The sequence below is a fragment of the Panonychus citri genome, unplaced genomic scaffold (genome assembly GCF_014898815.1).
Source record: "Panonychus citri isolate SS breed McGregor unplaced genomic scaffold, ASM1489881v1 Contig00092, whole genome shotgun sequence".
In the NCBI taxonomy this organism is placed as follows: domain Eukaryota; kingdom Metazoa; phylum Arthropoda; class Arachnida; order Trombidiformes; family Tetranychidae; genus Panonychus; species Panonychus citri.
Genome location: NW_026515497.1, coordinates 78149 through 101501, shown reverse-complemented (window position 1 = coordinate 101501; position 23353 = coordinate 78149). Strand labels below are relative to the sequence as shown.

Genomic DNA, 23353 nt, shown 5'->3' with positions numbered 1-23353 from the left:
AAAATGTTCTGATTACAATATTGATTATTTGAACCAAAAAAAGGGTTATACTGTTACTTTTACTCAAGGAAATCAACACAAACTATTTGAGAATAATCATTTCTAATTTTTTTGTTCTCATCTTAAAGTTAATTGAAGGGTATGCAGTTTACATGATAAATATTATTGTGCACAAACTTTTGTCCAGCCTGGCAAATTTGAACATACATTTGATTTGAATCGAGCTCAAGAGGTGGCTCTTAATGTCAAAAAAACTTGAAGCGATATGTTCACGTTATGAAGATGGAGGTGGACTAATTAATAGCAATAAAAATCATAAAAATCTATAATATATATAAATCCGTGCCTTTCCGTTTCATTCAGTAGATTAATTGGCCTTATGGTAAACTTGTTAAACGACTAACTAAGGATAATAACGAGATTAAATTGGCTTAAATACTAATTGCAGTATCGTGAATATACTAGGACTTAATTTCAAGACAGTCAAAAATTTCATGTGAAAGTTAACGGTTGGTTGTTACGCCCTGTACATGATCTGTAGATAAATTCAAGGATCTATATCAATCTTAAACGCGCCCGAACGAGTAGATAAGCGATAGGCTACTCGGCAACTTCTGAGGTTAATCAATGATTAACCAACCCAAATTATTATCACCTCGTGAAATAATTAACTCCGGTCTTCGTGACCCATAACTCTGACTAGTGTTATTCCGTAGTTAGCTCAAGCTCTTCCTAACTGAATCGATCAACTTTCTAACCAAATAAATCCTTTCATCCCCTGAATGAGAGCCTTTACCCCCAATAAAAATGAATGAAAAGAAAAAGAGAGAGTAAGAGTTCAACAAATATTGTGCAGCGTAATTACTTTACTTGTACAGTGTTGGTTTTAGTTGAAAAAATACAATCAAATCTAGTTAAAACTGTTAATCAAATTAACTCTTCTTCTTGTATTAAGAAGGAAACACTTAGATTTTAAAAGAAAGAAAATGAAATACACTAAGAGATGTTATCTCTTCAATTGTCATCAACTAAGGACAAGGTTTATTAGTTTGGATTCGGTTTAAATACTGTGGATTAGTGATGTTTGTGATTATCGAAATCATCGATTATCATCGATGATCGTCACAAATTTCGATGTCGATGATTTAAAATTAAACATCGATTTTTTAGCCTCTTTCTTTTTCTCTTTCTTTTTATACTGAACTTTTCCCTCGCATCGTAATTTCCCCTCTTTTCTCTTTCTCTTTCTTTTCCCTCTGTCTTTTTCTCTTTCGACAAAATATCGATGATCATCGATTTTGGTAAAAATTATTGCGTCACAATCGATTATTGGCAAATCCCATAATCGCACATCACTACTGTGGATTGGTCGTTACAATAATTTGAATCAAATGACCCAATTGGTCAATATTTGGGTTTGGTTATTTTTGGCGGTTGAAAGTGTTGTTTGTGTATGTATGTGAGAGAGAGAAGATAAGATGAGAGAGAGTAACGTGAGTGACAGTTTGGGGCACGCAAGTGTAACAAAATTATTGATTAGTAGTTAGTTGTTTTGTCTAGGACGTTACCATGATGATGACCATGAATATCATGGTTATATTTCATGCGAAACGAATTTTTCGGGTTTATCACCTTAATTGTTAAACAATATATACTGATTGTTATCAACTTATTATTATCACAATCTTATAACAATTAATATAAACTCTTAACTTCAATGTTATTACTAGGGAAAGGAAAGTGGGACTGAGGAAAACAGTACAATGTATATGAAATGAATACAATGTATAACGAAGGTGATCATGATCAGTGCATCATGTTCACCTTCTAGAATATTCTGATAATTGAATAATCGATACAATATCGTGACAATTAATGATGACCATTATATTCATGGTGATCATAATGGTAACGTCCTAGACGAAACAACTAACTACCAATCAATAATTTGCTTACATTACCACCGTCCTCCAGACGAAAAGTTTCTCTTTCGTAATATTAATCGATAAATCAATAAGCGCAATATTTGCATAAAACAAGCACATCGAATGCTATACAAACACCGATACAATATTAGTCATACTTTATATTAACCTCTACATATTCAAAGTTACAATAAACTTGATTATGTTCAGAAATTATAAACTGAAGAACATATTCAGGTACATCGAATTTTATAACATAAAATAAAACAGAGAATTCCAATAAGCATACACGAGCTTTGTCCAAAATTTTCGTTCGATCTTCAAATTTACCATCTATTTCATCCTCGATTCCGGAACAACGAAAATAAGCATATTTCATGAGTAACTGATTACCTTTGATCTTACCTTCGATCTTTTCCTTGACCGATTTAGGAGCAGGTCGTTTCAATCTTTGTTTTAACGTCAATATTTGATCAATGGCAATCCCTACCACCTTAACGAAGTTATCATTCCATGTTTTAACACCTCAGAAGTATTCTTTTGATTACTGTTGAAAAAGCAAAAAAACAGCTAATATAATTAGATTAATAACAATTAATAACATATAATACGGTAACATTAACATTGAGAATGTTAATTTACAAATAATTTATTCAAATAACAAATTTTCTAAAAATTTTTGTTGAATAATAATTCACTTTATTACTTTAATTTATAACTTTTACTTTTTAATTAGAAGAGAAGGGGAAATTCATCCCAACTGAACTAGTCTATTTGTTACATTGTATATTTATTTTCATCTTCATCTTCATCTTTATTTTTAACTTTGTTTACAACTCGTCTCTTAACCAGAGACGAGTTGTTGCCAAGCATTTCATTTGCCAACATCTCCCCGGTCTTATGGTGATCATTCCACTGGTCAAGTCCAACTCGCGAGGGTTTCCAATGCATAAATGGTAGCTTGTTTTTAATGAAGAAATTGTGGTCAACGTTTTTCCATATTAGATCTGTTCCATGTTTTTGATAAACGGTGAGAAGAAATAATTGTATCATAAGCATCATGATGATGTAAATTGTTTGCTGATTCATTAGTCGATTTTGAGGCTGTTTTTCCCTCACTTCTGGTCGTTCTTCTCGCTTCTTGTCCGATCTGATTTGATGTTTAAGAAAATTGGATTCATTGACCAGCTTTTGTGTTTTATTTTCAGATTCTTTTTGTCGATCAGGTGGTGATTCGATTGAAGGTTGAGCATTTGTGTTGATTGAGTAGACGAGAAAATTGTCATGTTTTATATTTTCAGTATCAGATGGATCATCATTGTGGATTAAATTTTCATCTGATGAGTCATCATTCATGATCGCAAAACTAAATATAGTATTATTTTCAGCGAAATGTCCATTATCGTCCGTATCACTAGGATCAGAAGTTTGGATTACCATTTTTATCTCCTTTGATTTTCTATTTGGAGTGATAGATTGTTTTCGTGGATGAGTCGATTTACTTTCGTTATTATCATCATTTCTTGTCTCCGGGGTTTTGTTTCTTCCACTCCGTGGAAGCGAATGTTCAATCTGAATTGCTGGATCGACCATGTAATAATTAAATGGTTGTGATTGGATTCCGTGGTAATCTCTTTCAAATTTTTGACCGTAATTAATGGGTAATACGTATGGTTGATTATCTGTTGTTGGATAACTGGATGAAATAGTATTAAGCCTTATTGAAGATCGTAGTTTAATGTGACAATTCGTTTCGGTATGACCTGTTCTTCTTTCTTGGCCAATTGGGCAATGCGAATCACTTTATTCAAGCTACTGCAAGTAACCTCCGATGGGAAATTTTAATCTAATTGGTTCGTTACTGTGGTGAGTTAAAATTAGATTGTTTCAATTTTTGGTTTTCATCCAATGACTATAAAAGGAATATAACTATAACCCTAAATGTTATCATCACAACAATCCGATCAATTTACTAGTATGAATTACCCTATTCATATCCCGTATTTTAATAGAGAAAATAATGATAATGTTATCGAATGGTTCGATCACTTAGAGATTGCTGCGAAGAACAATGGATGGACTTCAGATCAAATGTTCATAATCGTTCCAACCTTATTCTCTAGTATTTTGCAAGGCGATTCCATATTGGATTTGTGGAAGCAACTTTTCCTTAATGATGCTCAACATAATCATCTCTGGTATATTCTCATCTATCCGTTGACATAATTCATGGATCTTGTAATTGAATGACGATGTTGATTGACCTGGTTGTTGAGTAGCGTTATGAAGTTGTTGAGATAATTGAGAGCGAAAATCAGATGGACATAAATCTCGTATCATTGATTCTCATCTCGTCTCCTTGGAGACGATGGGGATGAATTTCCCCATCTCCTCTAATTAAAATAAATAAAAGTGATGTAATAATTAATAAAATGATATTCTAATTAGTGAAGTGTTAAGATAAGCCTTCAATTTTTATAAACATTAATCCACGTTAGAATGAGTAAATTGCAGTAAGATCTCCATTAACTTGATTATCACATAATTAATTATATTATTATTAAAACTGGAACAAGGTATGTAAAATTCCCATGGATCCATCGGCCACGTAATTTCAAAAACCATCTCCCTTGCCACCAATAGCGCAATGAGTTGGATAAGGAGGAGGCGATTGTTGACACAACAACCAGTCCACTAGGTACCATCTCCTACGTTTTAACCAAGTTGCTAGTAATCAATGAAACTAATTAATTAAATTGAGAAGCTAGTTTGTCGATAGTAGCTCCGATTTGATTGATCCCCAGCACCAGACCATCGATTTAATTACTTATGCTTTGATAAACATTATCACTAGCTCGTCGAAGAGTAGCCTCAGCTCTCTGCACTCTTTGTAATTCATTCTAAGCAAAGAATATAATTCGAATCCCCGAATCTTCAAAATTTTGTTTTGTTGGTACACAAATCACAAGAACATCTTGCCTGGTTTGCCAAATGAAACGAATGTTTCGGGTTTATCAGCTTAATTGTTAAACAATATATACTGATTATTATCAACTTATTATTATTCTCACAATCTTATAACAATATAAACTCTTAACTTCAATGTTATTACTAGGGAAAGGGAAGTGGGACTGAGGAAAACAGTACAATGTATATGAAATGAATACAATATATAACGAAGGTGTCTATAGGTGTTAATAACGTCCTATACGAAACAACTAACTACTAATCAATAATTTTGTTACAAAAGAAAAGAATAAGGAAAACGGTAAAACTTGGTTTACCCTTTGTCGGTCAACTAATGGACAGGGATGGTCATTAGTTGGTTGATCATCTCAATAATTATCGAGAATAATGGTAATAATAATAATAATATAAAATAATAGTTAATATAGAAAGAAAGAGATGAAATTAATTCAGAAAAAATGATTAACTTAATTGTTGGGAATCGACCAAATGTTAAGGTTCATATCTCAAAGACTGATCAAATTAAATTAACGATTAATATATTGGTAGATTCTACGTTCAATTGTCTTTCTAACGGTACCCTATTCATGTCTAAACTATGATGATTTCATTAAAATTATCGTGTGTGTGAAAAGTTTACTTGGTGCTAAATTATTAGTGAAAATTTAAGGTTTTTAGTTAATTGCTAGAGAAGTAAATGATCAATCAATTATTCTAATACGTGAATCGATTGCAATTTATGAGCTCTACAAGATAATATCATTACAACCAGTGGAGAGCCGATGGGCGCAAAAAGATGACCACAATCTAATGAGTTCCCATGTTAAGTAAATGAGAGAAAATTGAAAAGTTAAAAACGTTTGAATAAATATAATGAACGATTCAATTGTTAATAATTAAGCTTAAACAAGCGAATTAAGCTATTATAACCAACAACCTTTTATAATATAAATTGTGAGAAAATCATGAGAGGAAAAAGAGAATGAAGTAAAATTGTCTGTAAAGTCAGGCTACCTGGCTTTGACAATAAAGATGACAAAACATTATTTAGATTAAGATTAAAATTAAAATTCTAACTATCTTTATGAGATTCTAATTATTATTAGAGGTTGAATGTCTAGTTATTTCGCATTTAATAGTTAGATTTGAATGAAGAGTTTCTAATAAAAAGATTCTAGTCATAAGATTTTTATGTTGAAATTCCGATAATCAGTTTCTGGTGCTAGTTAAATAAGTTGATTTGGGCTCGTTCATTGAATGTTTACAGATTTCAATTAATGAAAAGAATTTTCTAAGTCTAGAGAAAAAACTAATTGATCGAGAGAGAAAGAGAGAGGAAGAACGAACGAAATCAATTCACTTACATTTTGCTTATTTAGTTGGATACTCAACACAAATCGTAAATGAAACTACGAATAAATTACGGTGATGATGGTAATTACGATTAGGGATTTAAAATCAAATAAATAAAATTAAATAATTCACAAATTTAATTTTAACAGAACTTCACTCAAAAGAGTCCAGAGAACGTGTCGATTCGAATGATTTTATTGAGAACATCATTCTTTATACAGGGCGATTACGTTAAATTAAGAGATTTGTTTGACATCAAGTTCGAAACTGACCTTTCGGTAGGCCAAAAGTCCATGAATCGCTAGGCCAAAATTATCTGGTAAAATTTTGCGAAATATTTTGCTCTTTTAAAAGCCAGAAAAAAATGATTTCTGTTCTCAAAGCGAAACTCGGACGGACTTTTGGCCTACCGAAAGGTCAGTTTCGAACTTGATGTCAAACAAATTCCCATGGTCTCCCAAGTCCATATCTGCAATCTGATCTTGTCAACGATTCGCCGTTCTCAAGTTATTCCGAAAACAAATCTCTTAATTTAGCGTAATCGCCCTGTATACTTGACTTTGTGCTCGCAAAATCATTAATTTAATCAAAATTAATCAGATTTAAAACATTCTGTCTCGCGGTTATCGCAAATATTAGGTATCCACATAAGTGATGTCGTTTTTTAGTTACGTTAAGTAATAATTTTTTGTGAATTGTTTAAGATCAATTAAATCGCTTTACATAGAGAAAAGCTTTATTAATCAATAACTCTAGTCAGCAACGAGTAAGCTTTTCGATAAAGCACTGCTAGATAATTATACATGTATATCTGATTATAAATTAAGTTTAGATATTATTTTTATTTATAAAAAAGACAATTTAAGTGATTGAAACGTAAGTCCAAAAAGTTCAGTTGAATCGATTTTAATTGTTATAATCAGTCAACTCAACTTTAAGTCAATCATTTGATCATTTCAGAATGAAGAGAAAAAAATAACCTCACCCAGGACATTTAATGACAAGATGATAAAATCATGAAGACTTTGACTTTCTCTCTCTATCTTCTTTGAACCCCCACCTTTAATATCAACCTTTATCATCACCTCTAAAAAAGCATCATCATCACCAGAATCGTGAATATTGTTCATTTCATGATTAACCTGTAAACACCTCATTCCTTTCCTTAAATCTCTTTATTAAGGCGTACAATTAACTTATCACAATCTCTTTTGACTTTTCTCTCTCTCTCTCTTTATCATCTTGGTAACGATAAACATTAACTAAAAGTGAACGACAACATCAACATCAACAGACAACCCATAAAATCAGATCGTTCATCGTTTTTGATTAGATTATCAAATATTTAGTTCTAATCTTTTGTTCTGATTAACAATGTTAAACGTGCTCGAAATCAATTACTTTTGATTATCTTGGTGATCCTTTTTCTCAAAGTTATTCTATTATTATATTATTTGTCGACGAGGAACAATAATTTAAACTAATTCACTTTGTGCTCGAAATTTTTGTGATTTGTGCGATTATTTATTTAGTGACAATTTAAATTATGATTAGTCGACGAAAGATCATTTCCCGTTCAAGAGATGAAATTAATTATGATGCTTGTTTCACCAATAACGATTCTGATGTTTGGTGTCACAAAGATAAATTATATCGAGTAAGTATTGATTTATTTACAACAATTAGCGAAAACATATTCATTAGTTAATCTTGACCATTGTCTCATTTTGTTTCTACAGTTTTCAGGTTAATCAATTTTAAAATTCAGTCTGATTGTCAGCTGTTTATAACAATATAGTTAAAGAAATTGATTCAAAATAATTATCAATACAATTCAATCAATCTCATTAACTATCTTAGTCCTAAATTGATAGTGTATCGAAACTAAAGATGATAACTTATCGATCACCTTGAATTCACCCTTGAGCTAATTTGATTGCTTCTTTTCCTGAGCTTGATGATAATCAAATATCTCATCTTAATCATGAATCATTGTTGATTTTCATGATAATGATGATAATAAATCCTAATAAAGGTAAAAATCATTTCAATGTTTACGGTTGACAATTATGATGAATCACAATTGTAGGTTCAAGATGAATACACCTAATCAAAATTAAAGGAAAAAAGTCAACCCACAATTACAATAAAAATTAATCATTGACAACGAATTGGCTTCCGCCTTCATAGTTTAATTAAATTTCAATCACAACAGAAAAAAAGTGTCAAATAAAAACTATTGACAATCAGCTGACAATTAACTTGTAAGACATTTAATTAACTTTCCAATCAATTTTTTTCCACTCTCACTTTAATTAGAAAAACTTTCAATTTCTCTTAATTGTTGCGATGGGAGAAGTTTTTCTCTTTCAATTAATTGTTTCTTTATTTTCATATTACAATTAACTCTTTTTTTTCAAGTTAAATTAATCTTAATCCAATTACAATTTAGTCAAAGACTTACAACTATTGGTAATTTGATTGATTCAGGTGATCGTTTAGATCATTTTCTTTTGTTCTAATCAAAATCAACATGGTCAACATTGATTGTTGGACCTAATCACAATTAGAGCAATAATAATTTATTAATGACAACAAGCTGATCTAATTGTTGCTGACCGTTTTCATAAATTAGACAAACATATATTAACCTTAAACCTGAATTATTGTTCATTTTTAATCAGAAAATCACCCAACTGTTTGAAAAAAAGGTTTAATCTACTTTATAAAGTTAATTATCAAAATATAACTAAACAATTAAAGCAATTTCTTGTGTATCAATATTTAATATGATCGGTCAATCTAATTAAATAAAACTGTGACATTAGAGTCAATCTAAAAGTTAATCTAATTTGATTTGTATCGGAATCATTTTGATATCAAATTAGTTTTACCAACAATTCAAACTAAATCAACTTTTCAACTGATTTTTATCAATAAATTTACATGTAATTGTTATCTTAATTGGTGATGAATTTAATAGCTAAACAATTCAGTCTATTTTAATCTAACTGTTCACCAATTCAATAGTCATAATTAACTTTTATCAATTTGAAAACTGAGGAAATGAATGGATTAATTAACTAATACAAGTACTGTAATTGTTGATTGAAACTTTCAATCAATGACGATGATTAATTTACAATTTAATTTAATTACTTGTTATACAAGGTCATTGATTCTGCCATTGAATTAACTAATTATGATGATGTAGGAGTGTTAATCGTCTTGATAGAGATCATCATTTACTTATTACAATCAGTAAATTGTTACCTTCTCCCTTTTAGATCATTTATTTTTCGTAAAAGTGAAAGTGAATGACATTGGATGTATTGTTAATTTAATTGTTTACCTTTTTTTTAATGTATTCACTTCCACCTTTAATTTAATTGAAGTAAACATATTATCCACAAGAGACAATTTAAATTGTTACTCAATCATTATTGTAACTTTTCAATTAGAAAACGAGACTGACAATTAACTTTCATCAATGTCTTGAAATTTTGAAAGTGACAAATGATCATCAACATAAAAAAAAGGTTTGACTCTAAATTTTGTCCCAAAAATGTCAGCTCAATTAACATGATTAACAATTAGCTAATTGAATGATGTCAATAATGATGGTGACTCTTATTGTTCATCAAATTCACAGTAATTTAGTGTAACTTTTTGAGCAGATCAACGATAATACAATAACAAAAAACTTTGCTAATCAATCTTTGAGAAAACTAATTGTCGATTGTTGATTTATTTTCGTAGGATCATATACTTGAGGTGCTAAACAAATGGGATCAAATTGAGGATGAAATATGGGCCAAGATAATAGTCATGGAGCGTAATCGTCGTATAGCCAAAGCTTATGCTCGAGCATCAATCATAACAATTAATGGATCAGATGTTGGATTTGATGGTTATCGAATCGGAGTTAATGGTCTTGGTGAAGGTTCAACTAATCCGAAAGTTGATCAGATTAAGAAAATGATTGGCCAGGTAAGCGATAATCAAGCAAATTGTGGTAGGAAGAAGGAGAAGATAAAAAAACACTCTAATCGAATCGAAATTTATTCAACCAGCAATTAATCAATTTATTTTTTCTTCTCTAATTCAGGGAATCAAATTAAAGGTTGATGAAGCTGGAAACATATTGATTAAACGTCTCTCCCGAAGCGATGTTTACGTTAAAAATTGTATTCCATCGGCATCTTCTTCAAATCTCTCATCAAAATCAGCATCTTATTCATTGTCATCCTCGTCTTCCTCATCTTCCGAAGTTACATCATCTTCATGGTCAGCGGTGAGCAATGAAATTATCTCGATTCACGGGAAGTTGGATCAAAATAAGGCTTACAAATTGTTCGATATGAGAAAATTTACCAGTAATTTGGAGAAAGAAATTTCAACAGGTTATCCTGATCGGTGTAAATTAGAAACTCAATGTATCTCGGTTTTCTCATTCGTCAAAGATTCTTCCAATATTCTAGATTTACCTTGTTACATATTAATTGTTAACATAATTGCTTTGGACATTCTTCAGTCACGATTACCTTTACCAATTAAACGTAAGTAACTGTCTAAATTGTACACGTATCATTATAATAGAAGATTTTACTTTATTAATGAAATTTAGGTCCATATTCATCTTTCAATTTAAATGGGTCTGAAGAGAGAATGATTCGATTTGATGATGATCGAACTGATCGATCAATTGGTGAAGAGATTCAAATCCATGTGAAGCCCGAAACAATTTCACCTTCGATTGGAGATAGAAAATTATTCCGACGATCATCATCAGCTTCACGATCTCGACAATTAATGACGCTAAATTTGGATGATACAAGATTCTTAAGAAGAGATAAATCTTTATCAATTGAACTTCCATCACCTGATTATGATGACGATGATGATCTTAATAATGATGATGATGAAGATGAAAATGATGAACGAATGGTCAACATGAAATCTAAATCTCGATGTAAACCAAAACATGGTTAGTTTCTCAGTCTTCGGAAATAATCAGAAATTAATTATGATTAATTGTTTTTTCTTCAATTTCTTACATGATTATATTTTAGATGATCCTTATTATAGTGGATTAAGAGCTAAGATAACTCAACCTTCTCGATTTGATAAGAACTATTTCAATTATCACAGTCGCCATCATTATCATCATCACAGAGATACATTGGTTGGTTATCCTCGTTATGGTTCATCATCTCGATCAAAACATTTCCGTAGTATGATGAAAAAATCACAATCAACAAGTTACCTTGATTCGTTTGTAATGGGACCATTATATTCAGTTTCAAGTGATTACTCGCTTGGTGAATACAATTCATCAACTGGTTATTGATTTGCATTCTGTTGATGATTTACAAATGTAAACCTTGTTTTCTCTTGAAACCAGCAAAAAAAAGATATCAGATTATGAAGTTTAATTGATCCAATCTGGATGGATAAATGAATCTATTAGATTGTAAAAAATTCAAATCAATCCAATCAACATTAATTTATGATCCAAATTGTTTCAATTGTTTCGACCTCTCAAAGTATTATTAAAATATTAATAAAAGATTTATATAAATTTACAGCCGTGAAAAAGAGCTTCGAATGATTTTATGTTATTAACATCTCTATTATTTGTACGGTCAATTTTGCCTCAGTTCGGATGTGCCGATATTGAAATTCGCAAGAATATACTTTTGCTCTTTCAGTTTTATTGACCTTGTAATCGAAAGCTTTTTGAACTAATTTTGACTCGTCAATAATATTTGGTTCAGATTCTGAACTTCACAAGTCTAGTTTGGCCTAACTAGACCTTTTCAAGAACAGTTGGAAAGACTAGGAGGAGTTTCTTAAGAGTCGATTTCATGCAAAATTATCTATCTTGGATTTGACGGAGGCCACATTTGAGTGGACATACTCGTTCCTAAATTAAAGTATATTCAATTGTCGATTCCACGTATTCACATGAGGACGAGTTTTCAAGGGAATTGTTGGTACAAGTAAAAAGTGAGAGAGAATTAATTAATTGTTCAACTTAATTTACAGTAATTAATCATTTTAACACTACATCATCTTAAAGCTGAATAAATGATGTAACAAAATTAGCTGATTTTTTAGGTTAAAATGGTAATTAATTAGTTTATTTTCCTGAATTGTTTGATGAGCTGATTGCCCATGAAAGTGATATCAAAACCTTTTCAAATTGTGAGTTATGAGTATTCACAATTACTAACTAATTCTGAATAAATCGTTAATCAAATTATTAGAATTTTATTGTCTTTCATCACACTTAGTGAACCTTAAAAAGTGAAACCTATTAATTTAAAAAGCACAAGCTAATTAATTAACTATCGATGGTTTTCCTTTTTCTATTCTAATAAGTAAAAAACTCTGCCTTCTCTCTGTTCACTTGTATCTTACCTTGAATTTTATCTAATTGCAAATACAATTGCTGTGAAAAATATTTGTTCAAATGTCGATTGGATGATATAAAAAGGATGAGTTTTCAATTGAATTTTCACCAGTCTAATTCAACTTTATTTCCATCGATAACAATCGTTTAAGTTTCATTTCTTTTGTTTTGAAAATATTAAGACTAATTATTATGAATTTCAGTCTTTTCAAAGTCCTCATGCTTCTAATTACTCTCCTTGGAGTTACTTTAACCTCAACTTCTGCAGCAAATCAATTTACACCCAAACAAAATCTTTATGATGGTAGTAAAGAATTGCAATCTCAATTGGGAGCTAATTAACGATAAACCTTTCTAAAGATACCAATGGAGTGGTAGGGGGGACCTTTTTTACTACTAATGGTCCACCTGATTCTTCTTGGCGGAACTAATGTTCAATTAAACATTGGATATCATTGAATTTATTTTATGAAATGACAAAAATATAATAAATTAATTATTAATTATCTTATTACCCAGAGTCACAATTATTCTCTTATGAGCCATTCAAGCAATTGCAATTAGAAAAAGGAATCACCCATGGAAATTGATCAACGCGCTTGGTAAAAATTAGTTAGAAAAATGAGAAAATTAACCTATTCGGAAAAAAAGGTTGAACCCTTATTTTGATTATTGATTTCTGGAAAAGCAATTCAGTGCGATTGACAATCAGTTGACAGATAAAACATTCAAGTTCTTAATTGGAGACATAATTCCATTTTCCGCTTAGTAGGTCACTTTTCGGACTGTAAGGAAAATTAAAATCAGAAAGGTTAAATTGTAGTTGGCTCAAATTGTCCAGCGTTTAGACAAGGTCAGTTAATTGTTACACATTAACCTTGTTCTCTAGCCAAAATCACATATAAGTTTCTATATATCTCTCTCTATCTCTTTCTCTATCTCAGCCACTGGGATTTACTATTGATAATAAATCAATTAGTAGAAATTAGTTGAGATGAAGAGCTGTTAGTTAATCTTTCATCACTTGATTGAAGCTAGTAGATTCTTTTTATTAGCTGCTTTCTTTTTCATCTGAGCTATCCTTTTGTCTGCTTTAGATAAATTGGCTGAAGGATGAGTTGATGGAGTAACAGGCGATGAAGATGATGATGAGTTGGACGTGGAAGATGATGACGATGAAGATGAAAATGATGAACGAATGGTCAACGTGAAATCTAAATCTCGATGTAAACCAAAACATGGTTAGTTTCTCAGTCTTCGGAAATAATCAGAAATTAATTATGATTAATTGTTTTTTCTTCAATTTCTTACATGATTATATTTTAGATGATCCTTATTATAGTGGATTAAGAGCTAAGATAACTCAACCTTCTCGATTTGATAAGAACTATTTCAATTATCACAGTCGCCATCATTATCATCATCACAGAGATACATTGGTTGGTTATCCTCGTTATGGTTCATCATCTCGATCAAAACATTTCCGTAGTATGATGAAAAAATCACAATCAACAAGTTACCTTGATTCGTTTGTGGCAATGGGACCATTATATTCAGTTTCAAGTGATTACTCGCTTGGTGAATACAATTCATCAACTGGTTATTGATTTGCATTCTGTTGATGATTTACAAATGTAAACCTTGTTTTCTCTTGAAACCAGCAAAAAAAAGATATCAGATTATGAAGTTTAATTGATCCAATCTGGATGGATAAATGAATCTATTAGATTGTAAAAAATTCAAATCAATCCAATCAACATTAATTTATGATCCAAATTGTTTCAATTGTTTCGACCTCTCAAAGTATTATTAAAATATTAATAAAAGATTTATATAAATTTACAGCCGTGAAAAAGAGCTTCGAATGATTTTATGTTATTAACATCTCTATTATTTGTACGGTCAATTTTGCCTCAGTTCGGATGTGCCGATATTGAAATTCGCAAGAATATACTTTTGCTCTTTCAGTTTTATTGACCTTGTAATCGAAAGCTTTTTGAACTAAAGTAGTAGTAAAAGGCAACATTATAAACCACTTTTCTCTTTCTTTTTCTCTTTCTTTTTGGACATTATAACACACATGACCTCTAAAACCAGAAAAACAACCTTTGGTCCTCGTACTTAGCTCAGAGGTAACGTGCATGATTTGAGAAGGCTGGCCCCCTGGTTCAAATCCTGTCCGTTCCTTGGTCTTCTCCCGTCTATTCCCCTCTTCTCCTGTCTTCTCCTGTGGTATCGTATGGTATCGTATGGTGGCGTGACAGGGGGAACTTCGATTTTCATGCATCTAACTTTGAGTCTAAGTACGAGAGACCTTATGCATTTTTTGATAATGATTTCTTTTAATTATTCGATATGAGTTTATTCTTTTGTGCGGTATATAAGGAGAGTTTAAATAGCATTTTATTTAATAATGGACAAGTCATTTGACGAGTGTGGTTATAAATTTATTGGAAGTCCTTCTTTATACATGTATTATCATTACAGTATTGATAATATTAGAAATGCTTATCCTAACCAATTAATTTATCTCAGCGCAATTGAACGTCTGGAAACTTTTTTCAATTGGCCAAGACCAGAAATTAATGTTGTTAAGCTATCTGAAGCTGGTTTTTTTCTACCATGGTAGAGGAGATAAAGTGATATGTTTCCATTGTAATGTATGCATTCATGATTGGCAACTTGATGATGATCCATTGGTTGAACATGCTAGATATAGCCCACGTTGTCATTTCATTTATGTTAAATGTGGAATGGAGTTCATATTCAAATCAGTTATAGCTAAAAGGAAACCAGAAGTACCAAAGGCAATGGTGCCTAAGGATGATCGTTATAAATGTAAAGTTTGTAAAGAAAAGGAAATTGAATGTATTTTAAATCCTTGTGAACATGCTGTGTCATGTACTGATTGTATTCTTGATAAAATGAATTGTCCAATTTGCCAAACCCATATAAAGAAGGTAATGAGATTGTCATTGATTGATTGAAGTAATAAACTTTGTTTTGAAAGATTCACTCTTAATGATACTAACAATTTCGTGACTAAGATTATTGAAGATAACTTCGGTATGGGAATTAGCCTCAGGGCTTTCCAATGATTGTAGAAACCTCTTAAACTTGTTTAAACTTGTTTCTAAACGAAAGGTTGGACCATCAATATAATCCCTTGGGGGTCCAGTTAGCATCAAGAGGTAATGATTATCTTAGACTTACCATCAATCTTTTGACAGGTAATTATATGTTGATGGTTTTTACCAGTTTCAATGTATTTGAAAGGTACTTTATAGCTTGAGGCCATTGTATAGATTTACTTTAGGTAATTACTTTTTGGAAAGAAGATTATTTTCAGAAATTCTTTTTATTAAGATCAAGGTTTACAGATTACTGATTTCAGTTATCATCATTATTGAAAAGATCAGGATTACGAGACCAAAATTCATGTTCAGAAGGAATTAATTGGATATTTTCCCAAAAGGAGAGATATCGTTCCAACTGATATCGAGTTAATGGTAACAACATCATCATGGGATATCTATCAATTACATTGAAAACTCTTATGAAAAAACTAATTGATGTTTGTCCATAATTGAATCTCTGAATGGCGATACTCATCCACTCATCTCGTCTTGTCTCTCCGTACAACCTTCTATGGAGAGTCAAACAGTAACCGATAAAATACATGTTATGTACTCCTCGTTTATCAATAACTGCTTGATTTATCCTCAATCTATCAATTGTTTCTTCAGCTTCTAAACTTGTTGTTGGTCGAGGAAGAGAGTTGATATCCAAAAGATCGTCTCGTGTTTGAATTCTACCTCTATATCTGTTAAGAAATGAAGTCAATTCTTCAAGTGTAGGTTCACGGGATCTGTATGAACCTCTTCTCGGTCGATTAGCTTGAGGTTCTGGTGGATTAGCTCGAGGCTCTGGTGGATTAGGTTGGGGTTCTGGTGGATTAGATTGTTCGGGTTCTTCTACCTGAGGTGTTTGAGGTACTTGTTCTTCTATCTGAGGAGGTTGAGGTTCTGGTTGGCTGGGTTGTTCATCAATTACTAGATTAGACTCATTGGGTTCGGGTGAGTTAGCTACCTGAGACGATTCTGGTTCAATAGGATCAGATGTATCCATTCTTGTTGATGAATTACCTTGTGGAGATTGGGGTTCTTGGGCCGAGGGATTAGGTTGTATAGTTTCTTCTACCTGAGATTGTTGAGGTTCTGGTTCAGGAGGGTCAGATGTATCCATTGGAGTTTCATCTACAGAAGGATCAGACTCATTAGAGGTAGAAGGTAGTTGTGCTGTTGTTCTTGTTGACATCCTGGAAGTTGATGGTCTTGGTGAAATTAATTTGGGAGAGAAGTCAGGATCATTTTCTGGATCATCATTTTCACTATCACTTTCATAAGCTGTATCATGGTCATTGATTGTATTTGATCCATCAACATTCTGGACTTCACTCATTACACTTTGTTCATTATTATCTTGAGAGGGATCAGGAATAATTTCTCGAGGAACATAGCTGAATGGAGTAACCTTAGCTGTTGGTAATGATGAATAATCCGGTAGAGAATCACTTTGATCTTGAGGCACAGGTAGATTAGTTGATGTAATTGTTGATTGTTCATGTTGAGTTGACATGTTTGATGTTATGCCTGAGTCATTCACTGGACTATTCACGGTAACAGTTTCTTCCTGGGTATTTAATTGATCAGTTGATGGTTGATTAACACAAACTTCATCAAGTAAGGCAGATAGAGTATCCTGAATATGGTTGTTATCATTTTCCTGGAACAAATTATTATCCTGGAGAATATTTAACAAATTGTCACTAGTATCCAGAGGTGGTATATCCTGAGCACAAGCAATATCATGATCACATGGGTGAGAAAGAGAAGATGTACCTGGGGTTGGGTTAGAGAGATTTTGTGGTACAATAGAGGCAGGTGGTTGAGGGAGAACAAAATTATAAATTATTGAACCCAGATCATTATTGATCCGATTAGTCCAAAATTGAAGTTTCTCTGGGTCATTAGAAAACTCAGAAAGTAAACCAATGCAGAGTTGGAGAAGAACTTGTAGTTTAAGTTGATCTAAAAGTAATTTATTCATTTTAGAGCAGAAAGGGTAAAGATAGAGACAAAAGTATAAAGGTAAATGTAGAAAGAAAACAGAAAGAAAACTGTAGACAGAGAGAGCAGAAAGTTAACTGACAGAAAAGTCAAGAATAAACAGGTTAACCAAAAACAGAGTCGGCGTAAACATTAGAGGAGGTACGTTAGAACTAGAATATACGAAAGAACCAATAACAAAATCTCAACATTAGGACGCATGATCATATGGCTCTTAGGCTATTACAATGTATTTCGGTACCTCCGAAATTTGTTGTGGGGGGTAATGTTAATTCAATGGACTAAAGGCTCTTAGGCTATTTCAATGTATTTTAACATCAAACAAGTCTTTTGAATCTTCAACCCCCCTTACTAATTTCGGTACCTCCGAAATTTGTTGTGGGGGGTAATGTTAATTCAATGGACTAAAGGCTCTTAGGCTATTTCAATGTATTTTAACATCAAACAAGTCTTTTGAATCTTCAACCCCCCTTACTAATTTCGGTACCTCCGAAATTTGTTGTAATGTTAATTCAATGGACTAAAGGCTCTTAGGCTATTTCAATGTATTTTATCAAACAAGTCTTTTGAATCTTCAACCCCCCTTACTAATTTCGGTACCTCCGAAATTTGTTGTGGGGGGTAATGATAATTCAATGGACTAAAAGCTCTTAGGCTATTTCAATGTATTTTAACATCAAACAAGTCTTTTGAATCTTCAACCCCCCTTACTAATTTCGGTACCTCCGAAATTTGTTGTGGGGGGTAATGTTAATTCAATGGACTAAAGGCTCTTAGGCTATTTCAATGTATTAATTCAGTGGACTTGTACTTATGTTTCTTATCCAAGGTCATCATTGAGTTCAAGATGTAATTTCCAAAGTTCATTGAATCAATCATCGCTCAAGGATATGGAAAAGTAATTAAATCTTCTTTGTAAATTCCAACCATTAATGAGTGCATGTCTGCATATCTTCATAAAAGGTCATAAATTCAAGGACTTTGAGGCCTCTTCAATACCCAGAGGCTATGAATTCCTGATTATATCAAACCTTAAAATTCCAATCAAGATTAATTCAAAGGTAATTATTTTTAGTCTATTCGAGGTCATTCAAATGATTGATAGTTCCAAGTTTCAGGTTAGAGAGCAAAGTTGACGGGTATAAATAGCGAGAAAATTTTCAAAGATTGGTCAGTCTAATTTCATCTTCAGTTTGTGAACTTTAACTTTGTTCAAGTTTTAATTTCTGTTTTGTTTCTTCTTTTATATTTGATTCAAGGTAATTTTCATGTCTATTTCTTCCAATCATTTTATTCATCTTTGTAAAATTCCCATCGATTCAAATTCTACTCCAAGTTTAGATCAACCTTTAAATTTTGCTGATTTTAATTTTTCAGTCAGTGATTTTTCTGCTATTTATGCCTTACTTGACCAGAAATCAAGAGAAAATTGAGTAAATCTGCTGTTTCTTTTGATTCTCAAACAAAATCCATTAAAGTGAACAACCGAAAGTTTTTTGATTCTCTGGAAGAAGTTAACGTTAATCTTGTTGAGGATATTTTCAAACATTTTACCAACAGGACTTACTTACTAAAATGAAAATTGTTTCTCAAACTATCAAAACTGTATCCAGAGGTAAGGGAACTCTAGCTCCAACGAAGGATATTCAGTTCAAAAAACCCAAACCCAAAAGGAAACCTAAAAATTGTAATTGTAAATCCTATTTACAAACCCTGAAAAAAATTCACTTGAAATTTGAAAATAAAATCATCAACTGTAAGCAATGTAACAAGGCAGTCAATGATCAAAGTATCCTCGGTCATTTTCAATCCAACAAAATTGAATGCCTTGTTGATTGCAACGAATTTACTGATGTAAAAATTTGGTTCATCAAATGTAATCATCTCAAAATGATAATGAAAAATTGTAAAAACCATTCAAAGTTTGTTGAATCGATGAAGAGAAAAGTTGCATTGCAAAATATTCTCTTGAATAAAATCTCAAATTAACATTATATTCTTTTTGTCTTTTTTCTTTCAAGATGAGTAAAAACATTTCACCTGTTATGGAGAACTGGCCATCTCAAATGATCAACTGTTTGAATCTTTACCAAACTATGAAGCTTGAGTTACATCGAATGATGACCTGTATCGACTTGACTGATGGCACTTGGTTGAATGCTATTAGAGATGGATTTTTCCGTTTTGGTAATTCAGATTATTTACAATGTTTTTGCTGTGGATTACAAGTCCAGATTTGTCTCTTACATAAAGATGTTGTAAGTTATCATGCTAGCTTCAGTCCTAAATGTAGTTTTGTTCTCAAAAGAGAACCAAATCTTATACTTCGGATTGATACTCCTGGTATTCATCGATATGGTGATCCAAAAATTCTTGCTGATAGAGATGCTGAAGTAGCAACTTTACAACCAATTTCATCCATCACTCAAGCTGAAGAGGATCAGGTTTTACAAATCTATTCGGAAAAGAAAACATTGAATCCTGAGAAAGTATTCCAGCTCTATCAGTTACGAGTTAATAGAGTTTTCTCTTTTAAAAAATGTAGTTTGAGCATCAAGTTTAAAAATTGGTTCGTTGAAAGTGGCTTTTTCTGGACTGGATCAAACAGGATTGTTCAATGTGCTTTTTGTCGGTTGGCTGTTGATGGACAACTGAAAAACCATCCAAGTGAAACCCACAGTCTGTTATCTCCAGATTGCCCTTATGCTAACGAAGAAAGATTTATTGTAGAGAGGCACCTTTGTTGTGTTTGTTTAGTACAAACTCATCAAATGTTATATTTACCATGTAATCATTTGGCTGTATGTGTCTCTTGTGACAATACTCTGAGCAGACTTGGTCAAGAAAATTGTCCAGTCTGTCGAACAAGTATTGATGGTAGAATAAAGGTTATCAAACCTTAACTCTGTAAGACTTTGTTCAAATAAAATGATTCAACCACTGAAATTTGTTTATATTACTCGGAATTGGTTAGTGATTGAAAGTCGGGGAAACTCGTTGTGATTGAGTATATAATACTGTCTTGATTCTGTTGAGAAATTGACCTTGATGAGTTTTGATGACTGAGATGATAATGATCTCGATAAATGGGGAAGATGAATTGAATTAATGATAAAGTCTTAAGTAAAGTTACTTTGGTATACTCAAAACAAGTTTCTCATCAATCAAATTGACAGAAAGAGGGAGTAGTGGGTTGGGCTATTTATCAATCGGAGAGTATAAATATGGAGACTCTTCAATATGAAATCCATTCGATTCTTCTCCTCTGAACCATCAACTTGAAATGGATTCAACAAATATTCCTGACTCTCCTGCTTCACCTGAACCAACTCAACCTGAACCAACTCAACCTGAACCAACTCAACCTGAACCAACACAACAAGAACCAGTACAACAACCAACAACTCAACCACCGTCTGGAAGAGATAGACCATCAACATCAGGTTTTGAAGATCGGTTTCAACAATTGCTCTGTGTTGAAATTTCTCCAAAACTTTATCTTACTGTTCAGCGAGCTAAATCAACCAATGGAACTACATTTATTGATATCCGTCGACGAATGGAACGATTCATCAACGGATCAAAGACTCAGATACCAACAAGACAAGGATTGTTTCTTCGTTACAATGAGTATGATCTGTTGAAACAAAAATTGGTAAATCCTCAAGATGCTTTCAAACTGTCTTTGAATCAAGGAAGAGAAATTATTGGAAAGGATCTTGGTAACTTTTTTGAAATCCGACTAAAAGCTGGCCACAAGGAAACACTTATCAAACTGTTACCAAACGAGATTACTAAAATGGTTGGTCATTCTATTCCTAACCATATTTTTGCTGCAATGCAAGAAATTATTTGGGAATAATTTTCTCATTCATTTGATTTTCATTTTATTCTTGGGTACTTTGGTTTACTTTTTTTACTTTTCATTTATATTCTTGATTATTTTCTATTATTTTATAAACAATTATGTATCCATTTATCATTGATTAAAAAAAATTTGAGCTCAATTGAACTTGTTTTCTTGTTTCATCCCTTGACCGGTCTTTAAAGTTGTTTGAATTACCTGATTGGTTGAATTAATTTGGGTTGGCTAAAGGTAAGGGAGACAATTTTCTCCCTCACTGATTATAAAAGATGATGTTTGTTGTATCAAGAGAAACAGTACCATCATGACTTATGTAAGTTGACTTGTTGAACAACTAAGGAAAATTTACTAATCTTTCTTTTTTTTTTCAATAGGGATATGGTTTTTCAAGCTTTCTTTTCAGGTCAATAGACATACCATTTGCCAGAGAGGTCTGTTATACTTTTGACATAAAGACTTCGTTGAAATTGAGAAGATGGTTGGACAGTTCGGGTATAATTGAGCCGTATGACTTGGTCTCTTTCATGAGTGAGCTGTGGACTGGATTCAATGATCTTGGTATCAGTCATTCGATTACTCAGGAGAAGGTGGAGACAGCGTCTTTTACTATTTCGTATGAGGACTATTTCATTTATAAAAAAGAAATTGGTCAAATGTGGGCCAAGAATATATATTGTTTTAAAACCGAAATAATATATTAAACTTTTTTTTTACTTTACTTTTGATTTTTGTCTTTCATTTCGGTTAATAATGGTACTTTTGACAATCGTTGTAGTTTCAATATTGGTACTAATTCTTCTCATTCTGAGAATAGTACTGATTGACATGAATAAGATTCAAAATCTAAAGTTGGCTTGATCATGTGACATCCAGGGTCCATTCACTATATAAGTCAATCCACATTCTCATTGAAACTTCAATCATGTTCAAGTGTAGCTACTGTGGAGTTTCATTTATGAAATTCAAGTCCATGTTAATTCACAAGGTAGAATGTGAGACTTTGAAATGTGAAAAGTGTAAAATAAGATTCAAGGACCGAGATACATACATTAACCATGTGATTACCTGTAAGACAATAGTCTCTCCTCTCGGTGATGTAGCTACCTTTAGGTTACACAAAGTAGCTTATAAGGGTGTCCTCAAGATCTTTGTCAAGTTGGGTGAATGGAAGTCATTGGAAAATTTATTCAACATGGAAAGTACAAATATCGTTACTCTTTTCAAGTATATACTTGAGAGTATCGGGTCATTTAAAGCTCAAGCTTGTTTACTATTGAAATTTGTGAAACAGAAACCTGACGGAGAGATTGACTCAACTGAACTTTATAAAATCACTCAAAGTAAACCGATTTCACTTCTCAGATTGAAAAGTCAATAAATGAATGGGCAACAAACTTGGAGCTTGTCGTTGATCAATTCACCCAACGTGGAAGTGGTTGGATCCTTTCGAAAGTTAAAATGTTGGAAATTCGGATTGGAAAACTAAAAGAATACAGTGGTGGTTGCTGTAACGTAAAATTACCTTTAATTTATTTGAAAAGAGAAGTTTAATTTCCACAATGTAAAAGTCATTGCTTCAAATGGGCTGTTCTCATTTCTCTTCATCACAAACAAATCATACTGGACGAATATCCCAGTATAAAAATTTGAAAACTTTACAATTTCAGTGATATTGGACCAATAACACCATTTTCCAAGA

General features: G+C 32.0%; 2 protein-coding genes and 1 long non-coding RNA gene across 3 annotated transcripts; 2 read left to right on the top strand and 1 right to left on the bottom strand.

Moving 5' to 3' along the window:
• Positions 1-7111: 7111 nt before the first annotated feature.
• On the top strand, positions 7112-12365 carry LOC128387751 (uncharacterized). Its single transcript, XM_053347018.1, has 5 exons — positions 7112-7902; positions 10005-10235; positions 10354-10804; positions 10873-11232; positions 11318-12365. Exons 1-5 carry the CDS (start codon positions 7792-7794, stop codon positions 11593-11595), a joined length of 1431 nt encoding a protein of 476 aa, XP_053202993.1. The 5' UTR covers positions 7112-7791; the 3' UTR covers positions 11596-12365.
• A 733-nt stretch (positions 12366-13098) lies between these two features.
• LOC128387763 (uncharacterized) lies at positions 13099-14089 on the bottom strand. The gene is made up of 2 exons (XR_008325166.1): positions 13972-14089; positions 13099-13874 (listed from the first exon to the last, which is right to left on the bottom strand). It is a non-coding gene; the product is annotated as an uncharacterized LOC128387763 (long non-coding RNA).
• On the top strand, positions 13763-14267 carry LOC128387761 (uncharacterized). The gene is made up of 2 exons (XM_053347028.1): positions 13763-13901; positions 13987-14267. Exons 1-2 carry the CDS (start codon positions 13859-13861, stop codon positions 14265-14267), a joined length of 324 nt encoding a protein of 107 aa, XP_053203003.1. The 5' UTR covers positions 13763-13858.
• Positions 14268-23353: the final 9086 nt, after the last annotated feature.